Raw genomic sequence first — 17,734 nt, 5'->3', positions numbered from 1 at the left:
TTGAGAAACAAGTATTGAAGAAATAATTCGCTTGGGATGTATAGGCAAGTGGGTGCAACAACTCGTACAGGGTTGAACTAAGTTTGCTCAAGAACCTTACCGTTTTTCGAATCAAAACCTAATCTGCCAACTTCAAAACAAAATCTCTCTCCTCAAAATTTACTTTAAAAAGCATCCCCCGACCACTCTATCACTTCAGCACTCAAACTACCACATTCTCTCTAACGAAACAGATAATCAATCCGGATGGATGCACTCAACGCTACTTTCGGCAACAAAATTTGCTTCTCGTTATGCCTGTTTGGCCTTTGCCTTCTCGTGGCTTCGTCAACAATGTCCTTGGCAGAACCCAAAACTCATAAGCATGAGTTTGTTGTAAGTTTAATTTCTATATCGCCTGTATACTTGCATATATTTTAGTCCCTTTCATGTTTCTTCTTCTTATATACTTAATAGTATTACTCATCATATTAATTAACATTTAAATGGAACACACAGATTCAAGCAACACCAGTGAAGAGGCTGTGCAAATCCCGAAACTCCATCACAGTGAATGGACAGTTCCCTGGACCAACCTTAGAAGTAAATAATGGCGATAGTCTTGTCGTCAAAGTCACCAACAGAGCTCAATACAACATCACCATCCACTGGTAACTAACGTGCATGCATGCACATTCATGAATACCAGCTTTTACGTACATGCTGCTTATGTTGTCAGACAGTCACGTAAGAAAATTAACATTCATTTTCCTCACTTTCTCATAAAAAATGAATGTTTCAGGCATGGGATTAGGCAGATGAGAACTGGATGGGCAGATGGGCCAGAATTTGTGACTCAGTGTCCAATTAGGCCAGGAGGGAGCTACACTTACCGGTTTACAATTCAAGGGCAAGAAGGTACTCTGTGGTGGCATGCTCACAGCTCATGGCTTAGAGCCACCGTTTACGGAGCACTCATCATTCATCCTAAACAAGGAGACTCCTACCTGTTCACTAAACCGAAACGCGAAACAAACCTTCTTCTCGGTGAATGGTGGAATGCTAACCCTATCAATGTCTTGAGGCAGGCGACTAAGACAGGAGGAGCTCCAAATGTTTCTGATGCATACACCATCAATGGTCAACCTGGTGATCTTTACAATTGCTCAAGCAAAGGTAATTCCAAAATTGCTTCCACCCTTTATAAAACATTATAATATTAATGTAACAACAAAATTTTACGTGCCGTGAACATAATATGATCAACTAAGTTAAACTGATATTATTAATTGATGTAACAAATAAATTTAATGTACTGTCACACAATGTTATTAGCTAAATTTTAATTGTAATTACTTATGCAGACACTGTCATAGTTCCTATAGACTCCGGCGAGACCAACCTTCTTAGAGTCATCAATGCCGCCCTCAACCAACCTCTTTTCTTCTCCGTGGCCAACCACAAACTCACCGTTGTTAGTGCTGATGCCTCCTACACCAAACCTTTCACTACCACGGTGCTCATGCTAGGCCCTGGCCAGACCACCGATGTTTTAATCACCGGTGACCAGCCACCAGCCAGGTACTACTTGGCGGCGCGTGCTTATTTCAGCGCTCAAAATGCAGCATTCGACAACACCACTACCACAGCCATTCTTGAATACAAATCTGCCTCTTGCAGCCCCAATTGCAAAAAGGGTCCCACAGCCAAACCAATTATGCCACAACTCCCTGCTTTCAATGACACAAACACTGCTTCTGCTTTCACCAAGAGCTTCAGAAGTCCAAGAAAAGTTGAAGTCCCTACTGAAATTGACGAAAACCTGTTCTTCACAATCGGTCTTGGGCTCAACAACTGCCCGAAAAACTTTGGATCCCAAAGGTGCCAAGGTCCGAATGGGACACGCTTCACTGCCAGCATGAACAATGTATCATTTGTGCTTCCAAACAACAACTCAATCCTGCAGGCTTACCAACAGAACATCCCTGGAGTTTTTACTACTGATTTTCCAGCAAACCCTCCGCAGAAATTCGGCTACACAGGCAATGTGAGTCGTTCTCTCTGGCAACCAATGTCGGGCACTAGAGGATACAAGTTGAAGTATGGATCAAGGGTGCAGCTTGTGCTGCAGGACACAAGCATAGTCACACCCGAAAACCATCCTATCCATCTTCACGGATACGATTTTTACATCCTCGCCGAAGGTTTTGGAAATTTCAATGCCAAAACTGATACCAAAAATTTCAACCTTGTTGATCCACCTTTGAGGAACACAGTGGCAGTGCCTGCCAATGGATGGGCTGTCATCCGATTTGTCGCTGACAATCCAGGTAACAATTTCACATTTTAAATTAGACGATATTCTGTTCTAAAATATTATAACTCTGTATCAATGTTTTTAATATTATATATATTTAATAAATATTTGATATATGCAGGTGCGTGGATGATGCATTGTCACTTGGATGTTCATATCCACTGGGGCTTGGCCATGGTGTTCTTGGTGGACAATGGAGTTGGAGCATTGCAGTCAATCAACCCACCACCGGCGGATCTGCCTCTTTGTTAAGAATCGATAGATCATCTCGATAGCAACTTTTGTAAAACTCGATTACCGAGTTTTCATTTTCCCCTTTTATCACTTATATGATTTCGTTGTTGTTTGAGTTTCCCCTGCATTTGGGGGTCTATTTCTTACTCGATCTGTTTTATTGTTTAGGATATGTATACCTATCCTCACGTAACAAAAACTACTATTGGTTAGAAGAACTTCTTGAGAATCAAGCAATTACGCTTACTTGTTTTTAAGTATCTACAAGGTTTGTTATGACTTTTTACTAGCGTACGATCGTTACGAGGTCTTCGCTTCTATTCAGTACATAATATTGTGCCGAAGTCAACATGGGGTCATTAGTTGCCCTTGACCCCATCAACTTCAAAAACCTCATGTATATTTGTTTGTGTATTGTATTTGACCCTTATAAACAGTTAAGGCAAACTAAACTACAACCTCTTCGTCCTACTTCTTCTATTTTCTTCTATCATATTTGTCTTCCTTTTCTCTCTTCTTGAGTGCGACTCTATTGTGCTCACCATGTACTCAATGAAATACTTTAGTTGAAAAGCTTTAGCAGTTTTCAAAATTACTCTACAGTATCTTACATTCACCATCGACCAATCTCCACAAATAATAGTAGTTGTCGACATATGTTGACATAAACTTTCAGTATTGACAAGAATTTACAGGTGCCTACTAGGTGCTCGACAAAATTATCCAATGAAGCTTTTTTGGTTGATATTATGATCTCATTATTTGAAAATCCTGACTATGCCACTGGTATAATGACTAAAAAGTTTGGTTGGTTAATCCGATCAGTTCATCTATGATTAAAATTTATCATGCCTGCATCTTTCAGGGGATGGATGTAGTCTTTGTAGACTAAGTCACCTATATTAATAACCAAAATACTTGATTTGAATGATCATGTGTATTAAAGAGCTAAATTGGCTACAGGGATGCGTGAGAGAGCCCAAATAACTAAATGATCTCTTATATTATTTTTTTGGTTATTGAACATAAAATATTTACTTAATTGGTGAATTCGCGGATCCATTTGCAACTTCTTCCGAAATATTGCCCGAATGATATTTTCTTTCCTGTATTTCAAATGCTTTGTACATTGCCAAATAAGTTATTGGTGTTCTTTTAATGGTTTTAGTACCTCCGGATTGTTAATGATACCTTCTTCTTTTTTTCAGAGAATGTTAACAAATTTCAAAGCCTATTATGTTATCTTGTAGTGACGAGAGATATTTCTATGTACCATAAACACATGCCAGTATGCCACGTGTAATGGGAGAGGATATATCATATATTTTTTAGTGTCTCTCTACTTCTATTATAACACATGATGTACCGGTTTATGTTTTGAGTACACTAATAATTTATCGGATTGTACCTTGAATACACTGTAATTTTCTCCACAACAACAACCGTATTTTTATTGGTATTGTAGTAGCCCTTTGGTTGGGTATTGAAGCTTGCCTATTGATAAGTCCTCGGGTCTAGGTCTTTCTTAAATTGATTTAATTGAGAAATAAAAAAAATATATATGATTAAATTGTTAATCAATTTTTATTGTAAGTTGGTTTATATGCATACTTCATAACGACTTCTGATTGTACTTAAGATGTTGTTGTCAACTGAAGATTCTGAATATAAAAGTCAATATATAACAAACTCAACCAACTATGTGTTAATTGCTATCATGTAATCTTGTTCACCTATCTAATTCAATTATCCAACACCTCCCCTCTCTCTTGATCTTCTTCCTTTCACTCTCTGATCGAGTTTCTGGTGTATAGACATCAATTACATGCTTCCCTTCAAAGTGACTAATGGAATTGTCACCCTGTCTGCGTGTAATTTGATAGTTAGCTGGTCGAGTTGGCTTTGTCACTGGTTACCACTTAAAACTTGTATGTACTTATTTGAACATTTTTGCCGGCAAGGGGACAACCTATCTATAAGGGAGTGACGGGACATTCGTTAGTGTTTTTACAATACCAATTATGTGACTTGATGTAGAACTCATCAGTTTGACCTATATATTACATGTCACGTGAAGGGTGTTGTATAAGCATTTGTCCGATCATTGCATAGTACGTAAGTTTTATGGTCGATAAGCCATGTATATCGTCTATGTGTTCTATTTGGTTTGAGAAAATGTTGCACATTACTACATAGTAACATATACCCAACCATACAATACAGCAAAACAACATTAATGCTTCCTAATTTGGGATCAAACCAATAGCTAGCCATAGTTTTTTTAATTAACAGGTATTAATACATATACCATATTAACCAAGTGATATTGGTAAATAAGAGAGAGAGAGAGAGAGACTCACAGATATGTAAACAATCAGTGATAGGGTAGATGTTCTACTTACGTCTCTACACAATCAATTATAGAACAGATATTAATCTTCTTAAGTCTTCATTTTAGCCTACAGAAGCACTACATATGTTTAACAAAACAAATCAAAATATGTATGTTGTATGCTAAACTAGGCATTGCTAGATATCTTCACATTTTGAGATGCTATGGTCCCATTCTTGGCTTATAAACTACAAAACCTAATACAGACATTAGTTACATGGATGATATCTTCCCTGTGTTCTGCTGTGTGATAGGCTACCTAATTTAAACAGAATTCTTGTAAATATAGATAAATTTTCTGTTTAAGTATCCATGATCACTCTCTAACTGAATTGTCGTTAGACCCAATAAAATCTTGATGTAGTGTGATGCATGCAACACATGCTACCAAATTGTAGAGAGATGACTTAATGCGGCAAACTTGAAATTTGATCCTGCTTGGTCCCCCTTTTAACATTAATTAATAATCATAATAACTTAGCTCAATTCCCTGCACTCGACCATCTCTACTTGTTTCTATGTACCCAACAACTAATTGATCGTCGATCGGTGACCTACTACAACATCACTGTGGCTTTGCGGTGTTAGTCTAATCTTAGATAGTAGAGTATAATTAATTAAATAGTCCTGGATGTTGAGTTGATGAATTTATAAAGTAACCGTGATACTTGAGGTTTTGATTTCGATTGAATTGATTGATGGTTCTATCCAGGCATGGCAATTTCTTGAACGACTCGTTCATTCGACACAAAACGACACCAAAAGAACATGTCACTAGTCAACTCGTTAACAAATCGGATTGTTATTAGGTCACCCGTTAACAAGTTGGGTCGTTATCGGGTTATCTGTTAAGAACTTGATAAGATACCGTTTGCCAGATTTAGACATTATATATGACAATTTCTTGTATGACCGTTAACCCGACATGAAACAACATAACCCATTAACGAATCGGTTCTTATTTGGTCACCTATTAAGAACCCGTTAATATAATGAGTTTGACACAACACGACCCGTTAAGATAACGGGTATAATACAAACACAAACTATTCGTTTGCCAGACCTAATTCTATCTAGTGACTTTTGAGAAACACTTAACGTGCGATCTGGTCACGGTTTCAAAAAACATGAGCGTACTTGACAAAAAAAATTGTAGATATGGTTGAAATATCCGAATGAGGATCCTCTTTGTGAGGATCATGGGATCCTCAAATCGTGTCCGTTCATTGTACATCGTGCGATCATAAATTATTTTAAATATTTTTATTTAAAATTAGTTATGAATATTATCTGACGAAAACTGATCGCACCATGTACGATGAACGGACACGATTTGAAAATCACTAGAATCCTCCCAAAGATGATCCTCATTCGAAATATCCTAGTTATTGTGACTTTTGAAGAACAATTTATGATCTATCACAGTTTTAACACGTGCGAGCATAATTGAGCCTTGAATGTCTCTATTACTACAACATCAAATGAAACATGGGTAACAAATGTTTATGGGAATTAAATATCTCAAAAGAACAAACCATCCGACTTATTTTTCTCAGGCTAAATTACTTTTCCACTTTAGCATAGACTTTAGGCATATTGCTTTTTGATTTCTCGTACCACAGTAGGAAGGAAAAAGATTGTTTCACAAGTTCATGCAACGTTTTTTTGGTTTGTATACTCTTTCCCTCTTTAGTCTTCCACCCTCCATCTAATTAACTTCAAGGGAAAAGATCGACAATGGATGGTCAACACAGAAAGTCACCGATCGATATTTTTTTTTGGGGGGTAGCTAGCTGTTGATGTTACATGTATGCACTCGTTTTAGACAAAGGAGAAACCAAAATATCGACCTAATTATCTTGATTCATTACGTATTTAGCATAATGATGCTAATTATATAGCACTATTAGCATAAAAAATCTCTCAACGTATAACTTTTCCGACCTGACGACACAAACAAAATCACTAAACTAATGTCGTTTTATCAAATGATTACTTTAGGGTTCAAGGTTGATTACTCTAGTTTAAAAAAAGGGAACAATGGGTTTGACTTGTAATTATGTGTGTAATTTAGTTTGTGTCTTTTGACCATTACGATTGTCTTTGCGTACATTGGAAAATAGTGGGATTTCTTTTTGTACTTGCATTAGCATACATACGTGCAAAAAATATACCAATATTAATGCTTTTATTGAATTATTCAATCCCAGAAAGAAAACTTGAGAAGCAAGCATTGAAGAAATAATTCACTTTGGATATAGGCCAGTGGGTGCAACAACTCCTACAGGGTTGAGCTAAGTTTGCTAAAAAATCTGACCATTTTTCGAATCAAAACCTAATCTGCCAACCTTTAACGACAACTTCTCTCCTCAGATTTTTACTATAAAAGCATCCCTCCACTCTTACTTCAGCACTCAAACTACCGTACCTTCTCTCTATCATTCAAACAAGGGTTAAGGGTTGATTAGTGAGCTCATTGCATAGATAATCGATCGAGATGGAGGCACTCAACGCCATTTTCGGCAACAAAAACCGACTCTCCTTATGCCTTTTCGGCCTTTGCCTTCTATTGGCTTCATCGACAGTATCCTTGGCAGAACCCAAAATTCACACGCATGAGTTTGTTGTAAGTTTAATTTCTACATCTCTGTATATTTGTGTGTCTAAGTCCCTTTCATTTTTCTTCTTCTTATATACTTATTTGTGACCATTTAATGTTGATATGGATATAGATTCAAGCAACAAAGGTGAAGAGGCTGTGCAAAACCCACAACTCCATCACAGTGAATGGACAATACCCTGGACCAACCTTGGAAGTAAACAATGGTGACACTCTTGTCGTCAAAGTAACGAACAAAGCTCGATACAATGTCACCATTCACTGGTAACCAACATGCATGCATGCATGCACATGAATACAAGCTTTTACGGGCATGCTTATGTTGCCAGATAGTCTCGCAAGATAATCTTTTATCTTCTTCAATTCTCCCAAGAAATTAATTAGCATGACTTATCTTCTTTATTTCAGGCATGGGATTAGGCAGATGAGAACTGGATGGGCAGATGGGCCTGAATTTGTGACTCAGTGCCCGATTAGGCCAGGAGGGAGCTACACCTACCGGTTTACAATTCAAGGGCAAGAAGGTACTCTGTGGTGGCATGCTCACAGTTCATGGCTTAGAGCCACCGTTTACGGTGCACTCATCATTCATCCTAAACAAGGAGACTCCTACCCGTTCATTAAACCGAAACGCGAAACAGCAATTCTTCTCGGTGAATGGTGGGACGCAAACCCTATCGACGTCGTTAGGCAGGCGACTAGGACAGGAGCAGCTCCAAATGTTTCTGATGCATACACCATCAATGGTCAACCTGGTGATCTTTACAATTGTTCAAGCAAAGGTAATTCCATAATTGCTTGTATCCCTCATAACGCGAATTGACCATAATAATTGATGTAACAAGTAAATTTTACATGTCACATAATATGATTAGCTAAATTTTCACTGTGATTGTTATGCAGACACTGTCATAGTTCCCATAGACGTCGGCGAGACTAACCTTCTCAGAGTCATCAACGCTGCCCTCAACCAACCTCTTTTCTTCTCAGTGGCGAACCACAAACTCACCGTTGTTAGTGCTGATGCCTCCTACACCAAACCTTTCACTACCACGGTGCTCATGCTAGGCCCTGGGCAAACAACTGATGTTTTAATTACCGGTGACCAGCCACCAGCTAGGTATTACTTGGCAGCAAGTGCTTATTTCAGCGCTCAAACTGGAGCATTCGACAACACCACCACCACCGCCATTCTTGAATACAAGTCTGCTCCTTGCAACCCCAATTGCAAAAATGGTCCAACAGTCAAACCAATTATGCCACAACTCCCTGCTTTCAATGACACAAACACTGCTTCTGCTTTCACCAGAAGCTTCAGAAGTCCAAGAAAAGTTGAAGTCCCTACTGAAATCGACGAAAACCTCTTCTTCACAGTCGGTCTTGGACTTAACAACTGCCCTAATAATTTCAGAGCCAGAAGGTGCCAAGGCCCAAACGGGACACGCTTCACTGCCAGCATGAACAATGTGTCATTCGTGCTTCCAAACAACAACTCAATCCTTCAGGCTTACCAACAAAACATTCCCGGAGTTGTTACTGCTGATTTTCCAGCAAACCCTCCGCTGACATTCGACTACACAGGAAATGTGAGCCGCTCTCTCTGGCAGCCTACGCCTGGCACTAGAGGATACAAGTTGAAGTATGGGTCAAGGGTGCAGATTGTGGTGCAGGACACAAGCATCGTCACACCCGAAAACCATCCTATCCATCTTCACGGATACGATTTTTACATCCTTGCCGAAGGTTTTGGAAATTTCAATGCCCAGAAAGACACGAAAAAATTCAACCTTGTTGATCCACCTATGAGGAATACAGTGGCAGTGCCGGCCAATGGATGGGCAGTCATCCGATTTGTTGCTGACAATCCAGGTAACAATTTCACTTTTTTCACACGATGATATTCTATTCTAAACTATTCTAACCCAGTAGCGCAACATTTCTAAGATCTGTTTATATTTAAATATATGTTTGATACTTGTAGGTGTATGGTTAATGCATTGTCACTTGGATGTTCACATCACCTGGGGTTTGGCCATGGTGTTCTTGGTGGACAACGGAATTGGGGCACTGCAATCGATCGAGCCACCACCGGCGGATCTGCCCCTATGTTAAGAATCGTATGATCATATCAATATAAACTTCTGTAAAACTCGACTACCGGGTTTTCAATTTTCCCTTCTATCAGCTGTATGATTTCATTGTTGTCTTGTTGGCGGATCAGGATTTCAAGATTAGGGTCCCAACATAAAAGTTCAAAAAATAATATATATAATAATATTAGACTAATTTGGTTCCATATCACAATTTTTTTTTTTTTTTGTCAAACGATAGATTTTGTTAGATTAGATGTTAGATTAGTCATCGATGGAGCTTGAACCCATACCGTTATGCAAGGGCTCAACATCTTTCTACCATTGTGATAAGGGGCCACTTGTCTATTTTTCATTGAATTTGGTTCATTGAATAAATCAAGATTAATCTCAAAAACAACAAAACTAACAAATTCTCTTCAACAACATAGCGCATTAGTGACTCTACAAGTTAAAATTTGTTAATGTAACACATATTATTAGTTGGGAGTTGGGACTAGAGTCTAGGATTAAAAAACTTATATGAATTTGGAGGAAATAAAATTAGGCAGCTAAAGGCGATAGAATTGCAAATGGTGGTGGGGAATAGGGTAACTTGGGTTTAAAGTTGGAAGGTTGCGACGATTGGGACTGAGATTTCTTAAATATAATTTGGGGATACTAGAAAAGACTGAAGTTCTCGGGCTCTGTAGAGAAAATAGAGATATTTTAGTTTTTAAATTTTTTATAATGACCTAACTCAAAAACGTTGTTGTTTTGGCTAGGTCTTTTAAAACAAAAATTAAAAGCCTCTTATTCTTCTTTGTTATAAGCACTGCTGCCTGCACATCTATGGAGGCAACAAACCTCTTCACTGCACCTGCCCAAATTGTTGGAGGGTCCCGAAGGTCAATCACAAACGTTTCTTCGGGCTTCCGAAGGGTCCCTATATGGATCCACCAGTGACTCTTGAGCTCCCCTGCATTTGGGGGCCTAGTTCTTGCTCTGTTTTACTGTTCTTTTTTAATACATCGAAGCGGGTTTAACGGAGATGGCACTAGAGTTTCATAAACTGAGCTCACCATCTGATTTTGTCACAGACAGACATGCTTTCATTGACTCATATATTGTTTTGTATTTTGTAAGCAAAGTGTTAAAAGAAATCTTTTATGGTTAATGAAATGATCTGTTTTTCTTGTTATTCCTCTGTTTTACTTAAGTTGGCACTCAAGTGAGAGCTTTAAATATCATACCCAACATACTAACAACGTTTAACCACCGTTCATCAGTCTTTGGGGAAGTTTTTTAGCGTGATGGTTACCGCTTACCAATCTACGTGCGTTATAACACTTGAATAAATAACACCATCTAACAGTGTCAATATGACTGTCACACTAATTTCGAAGTTTTTGGTCATATAATTCAATAAGCGTTGTTTTGAAAATAATTTTGTTTATTTACCTAATACATAGGTAGACGTAGAAAATAATTTTGTCTTTCTATAGAATGAGTAGAATATATCTGTTTTATAGTTATAAAGTATTATAATTGATTATTTATCTTTATATAATCCTCCACTTGTAGAATTAGTTTTAAAGTATATCTCTTCTTCCATAACTCCTGTATACAATTTGTGTTGTGTTCTCCGATCCCCTTCCTTCTTGTTCAGTCTTCTTCTTTCAAGCTCTTATGATTCCTTCCTCCTTTTTGAAATATAAGGTCACACTTTCTAATTTTTTTCAATGGTATAGAGCTTTGAAGTATGCCAATACACCAACAAAAGGTGCGTTGATGCACGTGGTTGGTTTTGGTTTTGTAGCATCTAATCTTGCATCTTCCTACTTGTCATCCCCACCAGGTCCTCCCACAATAGCACTAGTTAGGTCGTTTTGATTGGGAACATTGCCATGAAAATATGAGTTTCATGTGTGCACTATTAATTTCTTCCTAATTTTTAGTTTGAACTTGGATTATACATATTTTTCTTTTCAACCTTTATAGGAAATGCATTACTTTGTTTATCTACCTGTATTATATATTTCTGCAATGAATCTATTTGTATATTTTGTTTATTCTACCCGTGTTATAGATTAATTGTGTTATCTACCTATACCATATGTTTTTGCTCATTAGTCTATCTATATCACATATTATTTTGTGTTATCTATCTATACAATAGGTTTTCATTCATAGTCTACCTATATCATAGATTAATTAATATTATCTACCTACATCACAAATTTTTTATCTACCTCGACAACATTTCTTTTAATTTTGGATAAACTTATAAGTGTGACATCTCGTCCCGAAAATATCGAAAACGTACATGTGAAATGACCCTTTTACCCCTAGTTTGTTTTCGTTATGTTGTTTGGTTGTTTGTGTGGTGTTGGCATGTGTTGGGCCACACACACACACACACTCTCACTGTCTCTCTGTCCTTTCTCTGTCTCTGTCTCGCGTCTCTCTCTCCCTTCCCATTCACCATAAACGTACGGACACACACAACTCACTCAAATCATCACAGATCGAAGGAACCAAGTACATTTTCGAGCTCGTGAGGCTCGTGCGAGTGCAACCATACCATTTTCAGGTGAGAACTCTAACGTTTTCACGTCGATTCGAGGTGGTCCGATTTGAGTACTATTCATGCAAAAATAACTTAGCACGTTTTTGGGATTTTGAAGCTCGTAGGTAGCTTGGAGAGGTTCCCAGGAGTCTCGGAGTGCTTCGTTGGAAGAGTTTTGACGTCGGGATCACCGTGGTCGAAGTTGGCCGGTTTTGGGATTGTGTGGACAGGTATGATCTCGTGGGTTTTGACCTTTAAAAGTGGTATATCGTTGTTCTCCTAGTTCTAGGCTTCAATTTGGTGTAAAAATCGTGGAAAATGGTTGAGAAACGAGAGAGAAAACGAAGTTAGAAGATTTTTCCAGTTTCCGGCGCCGGCGACGTCACCGGAGGTTCGCCGGGGAAGGAGACGGAATATTCCTGACGCCGTTAACGGAATCTGTCAAAACTGACGGAATATTCCTAACGGCGTCAGTTGACGCCGTCAGCGTGCCAGGCACGTGCCTGCGCGTGGCCGGCGTGTGTGGCCGTGCCTTCGCTGGCGCGTGGGGGCGCGTGCGGCGAAGAAAATTTTTTCTAAAAATTGTGGTGTGATCCTGAGGTTGTGTAGAGCACGTTGGTATATTCAATTGTCCATTTTGAGCAATGTATGAGAAGTTATTACGAGAAGTTGGTTATGTGCTTTAAAATTAACGTTTTTATAGTTATTTCGCATATAGGTGATACGTATCCCGAGGACGAGCGTGGTCACTCAAGGCAGGGGGGCTACGACCCTTCTACATACCAGTGAGTGGGCTTTTGGTTTTCCGTATATACCTATATACTATATTTTTCCCAAAAATTGATTTAAATGCTTATTAGTTATGTCATGCATTACATTATCGTTATTCATGCATCGTTGGTTACGTTAGTAGTTGCATATATATATATATATACATATGCATATTGGGTGCTGTGGACGCACAGGTAAGTGCCAGGTAAGTGTTATTCATGTTTAAATTCAGTAGCGATTCGAGACACTTAGAGAGCTCATAACATGCACCCCCGGTGTTAGTGCTCCCGCCCAGAGTAGGGCACAGTCCTTCACGTGATGTTCAACTCCCGCACCACACGCTCAGCTTGGATCCAAGTTAGGTGCACAGTCCTGTCGTACAGACCACATTAGGTGGTTCCGACTCGTAGGTGACCCGCGATTATTCGCACAGCCTTCATGTGATCGTAGCACTAGAGCGTATATATATGTTACACCCAGGCCTGTCGTACAGACCACTTTAGGTGGTTCCGACTCGTGGGCAGGTTCAGTTATTAAGTTTGAGATTTGAGCTCTAGATGCAGCCGTACAGGTCACGTTAGGTGACTCCGGCTGCCAGATTACATGTTATTGATATGATTATACCTGAGCACTTGCATATCATTATGAGGTTACGACATGGCATATATTTGAGCATGTTTGGCATATGTACTATGCGTATATTTATTTTCTGGGAGGTATACAGGTTTTACGGCGAGGGGTTAGAAAGTATTTTTATAAATGGTTTTCGAAAGCTTTGTTTTTGCCCACTCACGCTTTTGTTTTGCGCCCCTCCAGGTTCTAGTGGTCTAGCAGGTTCAATGGTTTCCCAGAGGGCTTTCCCGGCATTTCTGACAGACACTCACCATTGTAGGGTCACCTTCGGGTGTACTGTTGTCGCATTTTTTCTTTTGGACTGCTGTAGACTTATTGCTCTGAACTTAGCGTCTCACTTACGCTAGCACTTATTTTTTATCACCTTGTATGCTAGTTTTTAATTATTCGTACTTTTTATATTGCTATTTTATTAGCTTCCGCACGTGCACATGGTTACGTCACCTCCGTGTGATGGCCAGCACGCCCTGATCTCGGTCGGGGTGTGTCAATAAGATTGGTTGTAATGTGTTTTTAAAATATTTTTAATTAGAAAATAGGTAGATAAAGGTATTTGAAGATTAAAATTTTAAAATTTTAAAATTAAAAAATAAAGAATTTAAATATTTTTTATTTTTAAGGGGCAAAATAGGTGTAATAAAAAATCAAATAAAATTGGACCCAATTCGAAAACAGGTGAATTTTTTGGACCTGGATCAAACTGTCTTGTTAGTCCAAAAGAAAGGTGGGGAAATGTGGTTACGACTAGATAAAGAGAGAAAAAAACTTAGAGGGTGAGGAAAACAAGCTACAAGTATAACACCCAAGTCATTGTTTACAAGAAAATCCAAACGCCTTGATAAGGCAACAATTTCTAAATTTCCAAACTCACAATTTTCTTGCCAAACTAGATAAAGGCAGAAAAAGGTATGAAAGTATTTAAAAGTGGGTGACCAGATAAATATGTTGGATCAATACAAACAAAACAAGCAATTTAATTTTTTTTTTAAATGAAAAATAAAGAATTTCATTGACATCAATGTCAATCAGTTATTACATACACAATGTTATGATTTTCCTAAGCTATTGTCTAACCCTATCTAGTTTAAAGGTGAGTAATGCCCAATTCAATTCTCCAAAAACCTCAAGCCCTAAACCTTAAATTATGGACTTTTTGAGTCCCAAATCTCCTACCTGGATCTCCGAAGTGAGACTCAAGCTTCCAGCCTGGCCCTCAAATTCGGAAGTTGGGACGTGGACCTAACATTTGGAACTTGGGATCCAAACACAAAAATCAAAACTCAAGCGCCAAATGTTTGGAAACTATTGGTTGATATCGAGTATCAATCTACAATATTGATATTGGGTGAATATTTTTTAATATTACCAAATTTCGTAGATTAATTCTCGATACCAAATAATCTTTCTCCCGAAACGATTCATCGATGAAAGTTGAACATACTTAGCGAACTTTTTGCGGATTCGTTACGAAAACCTTTATGACTTAAGCCCCTGGTTTCTTGCATGACCAGTACATTCACCATCCCACCACAGAAATCAGGAGAAGCAAGCATGTCACCAATCACTCCCAACTCTGCATTTTCCATGAATTCTGCCATTTGTTCCTCCGACAATGCCTTATTCGTATGCCGTCGCCCCACCATCACAAGATCATACTCGACCTGCAACTGCCTGATAGTATCCATAACCTGTACGTTGTCATCCACCTCGATGTCAATCCAATTCAAACAATCATTCCCAACATTCCTTAGCTTAAATTCATCCACCAACGACTCATCGAGCATTTCCTCCTTTTTTTCCTCTTCATCTTTTTGTTCCAATTCATTCCGAAACGTGAACCTGTAGACCGTAAGGCCCACATCAGGGCTGCCTGACATGCAGAATGCATAGGATAAGGCCTCACGGTCGTCTGGTCCACCGATGAAAAACAACCCTACATTATAGGTGAAATGGCTGATCCAGCCATGCTTAGCAGAAAAACCTCTGTCAACTAGTATTCCAACTGTACATGGGGCATACGCTTGTACATTGATGTTGAATTGGCGTATGGCGGCAGTCGTGGTAGAGCCGACCATAGACTGGTGGTTTTGATGAAATGGTACGATGATAAGAGGTATAAGCTTGTCATTCGCTAGATGGAAAATCGTCTCGTGCATGCATTTATAGGGAACTATCATTTTGTAGGTTTGGATGGTGACCGGTCCTCTGGAGTTTCGTGAGTAATTCTCAAAGGCTCGCATCATTTGGCGTGTGGGTGAATCTGTGCGCTTAAACGTCTTCCTCTGCTTCTTGTAAGGGATTAGCATTGGCCCGGCAGGACCAATGTGCTCGACAGCGTGGACAACGTAGACGCAAATGGGGCTTGTATCTGTTGGGTTTGAGGCTTCAAGGAGGGTGATGATGGTGCGAACACTTTCTTGGTTGTGAAAACAACAAAGAATACGAAATGTTTCATTGCTTTTTGGCATTGATTGCATATTTCTGACTGCTGAACATAATTTGGTTGATGTTACGCTGCGTATTTGAGGCTTGTATAAGAATCGTACAATTGGTGTTAGGATCATCGTCACCACCAGAAATGACAACAAGATTTGAGTAAAACATTGATCATCTACCATCTGCAATTTTCAAATAAGGATTAAAACCAAATAAATAGAAGGTATTAAAAGAGTGGATCCAACTGATTACCTTCATGGTCTTCCATCGATTATAAGCGATAAGATCTATTATGCCCTTGATATTCAGGATGGCGCCGAGCAAGAGACTATTTTTTAACCTAATTTTGCAGCACAATGCAGCCACTGTGATTGCCCCAATCTTGGCAACATATGACACAACAATGATAATCTGAAGTTTGGTAAAACTGCTCCAATCGCGAATCGAATACACGTCTATAGTGTAGCCAACACGGAAAAAGAACATCGGCAGAAGAAACTTGGAGACCAAGAATTCGGTCTTCTGTACTAATGTTGCACCCAGAGGTGGCCCATGTGGAATGGATAACCCCAGAATTAAAGGACCAGTTGTTGGGGCTGTGCCTATGAAGTCAGAGATAAATGCCATTACAAGAACCCAAAGTTGTATTGCAACTATGTTGCTTTCTTTCACTTCTAAATCTTCGGGCGTCTTCTTAATAATCAACAGTAGAACTGGTCGTACGACGTGAAGAGAGAAATATATCAATGCCAATAAGGAAATGAAAGCCTCCAGTCCTTGGATTCCACCCTTTTGTATAAACATATAATGCAATGTGGTGAATGCCCATTGTATAATATCATTGAACATTGCAGAGGACATGGCAAGTTGCCCCAACTCAGAAGTCATAAGATTGAGATCGTCCATGGCCTGAGCTATGTTAGGGATATAAGTGTACGATAGAGAAAGCGAAGAAAATAAGACCAAGATCCTTCCTCCACTGAGTCCATGAACGTTGCAGGCCAGCGGGGAAAGGATGGTTAAGGTGACTGCCAACGGGAAAAGGAAGCCCGCAAGACCAATCTTCCAGGCGCTATTTGCTGTCCTTCTGACCATGGAAATGTCCAATTTCACCGCCATTAGGAATATAGAGTATATTACGCCGAGCCAAGAGATTGTACTAAACAAAGGATAATCTTGATTGGGGAATAGTTTGTCCCTGAGTTCCTTGTTGCGCCCCAGCAGAGATGGCCCCAAGGTAATGCCAGCCTGAAAAAATCAACCAAAAGATGGAATCTGTTCAGAGCATAATATAAGTTTGCTCCTGCAGGTCATGAAACAAGTGAGTTCATCAGTTAAGAACACGGGTAAGGACTTTTCAATCATAATTATATTAAACAGGCCTGTGGCTCTTTGCCTACAAATCAGCTCTTTGAGGCACTTCAGGCATTTCATCAAATGGGTCGCTTGCCACGCAAGGAAAAAAAGACAAATAGGGAAAACAAACCAGGAGGCTGCAGACCAGCTTGGTTTGTCCGAGAGGCCTCAGGAAAAAATAAAGCACCCTGGACGTGATGACGATGAGGAGGGTTTGCGCCAGCATTGACAAAAACGGATTTTGTAAAGGATTATCTCCTACCCAGATGCCTTTGGAGTGGAGGGGGCGAAGTGGCCCACAAAACTCCATTTCTGATCCCGGTTTGTAAGTGTTAGGGTTACTGCTTAAGCTCGTCAT

General features: G+C 39.2%; 3 protein-coding genes across 3 annotated transcripts; 2 read left to right on the top strand and 1 right to left on the bottom strand.

The window, feature by feature from the left end:
- Window positions 1–246: 246 nt before the first annotated feature.
- On the top strand, window positions 247–2,548 carry LOC137735731 (laccase-12-like). The gene is made up of 5 exons (XM_068475173.1): window positions 247–375; window positions 499–650; window positions 782–1,155; window positions 1,344–2,309; window positions 2,418–2,548. The coding sequence occupies exons 1-5, from the start codon at window positions 247–249 to the stop codon at window positions 2,546–2,548; spliced, it is 1,752 nt and encodes a 583-aa protein (XP_068331274.1).
- A 4,808-nt stretch (window positions 2,549–7,356) lies between these two features.
- LOC137735342 (laccase-12-like) lies at window positions 7,357–9,768 on the top strand. The gene is made up of 5 exons (XM_068474764.1): window positions 7,357–7,548; window positions 7,655–7,806; window positions 7,951–8,324; window positions 8,446–9,411; window positions 9,524–9,768. The coding sequence occupies exons 1-5, from the start codon at window positions 7,420–7,422 to the stop codon at window positions 9,652–9,654; spliced, it is 1,752 nt and encodes a 583-aa protein (XP_068330865.1). The 5' UTR covers window positions 7,357–7,419; the 3' UTR covers window positions 9,655–9,768.
- Window positions 9,769–15,002: 5,234 nt separating this feature from the next.
- Window positions 15,003–17,734, bottom strand: LOC137734472 (cation/H(+) antiporter 15-like). The gene is made up of 3 exons (XM_068473734.1): window positions 17,507–17,734; window positions 16,273–17,268; window positions 15,003–16,202 (listed from the first exon to the last, which is right to left on the bottom strand). Exons 1-3 carry the CDS (start codon window positions 17,732–17,734, stop codon window positions 15,003–15,005), a joined length of 2,424 nt encoding a protein of 807 aa, XP_068329835.1.

The sequence above is a fragment of the Pyrus communis genome, chromosome 5, assembly GCF_963583255.1.
Source record: "Pyrus communis chromosome 5, drPyrComm1.1, whole genome shotgun sequence".
In the NCBI taxonomy this organism is placed as follows: domain Eukaryota; kingdom Viridiplantae; phylum Streptophyta; class Magnoliopsida; order Rosales; family Rosaceae; genus Pyrus; species Pyrus communis.
Note: the sequence above shows the minus strand (reverse complement) of the source record. Positions and strands in the feature narration are given on the sequence as shown.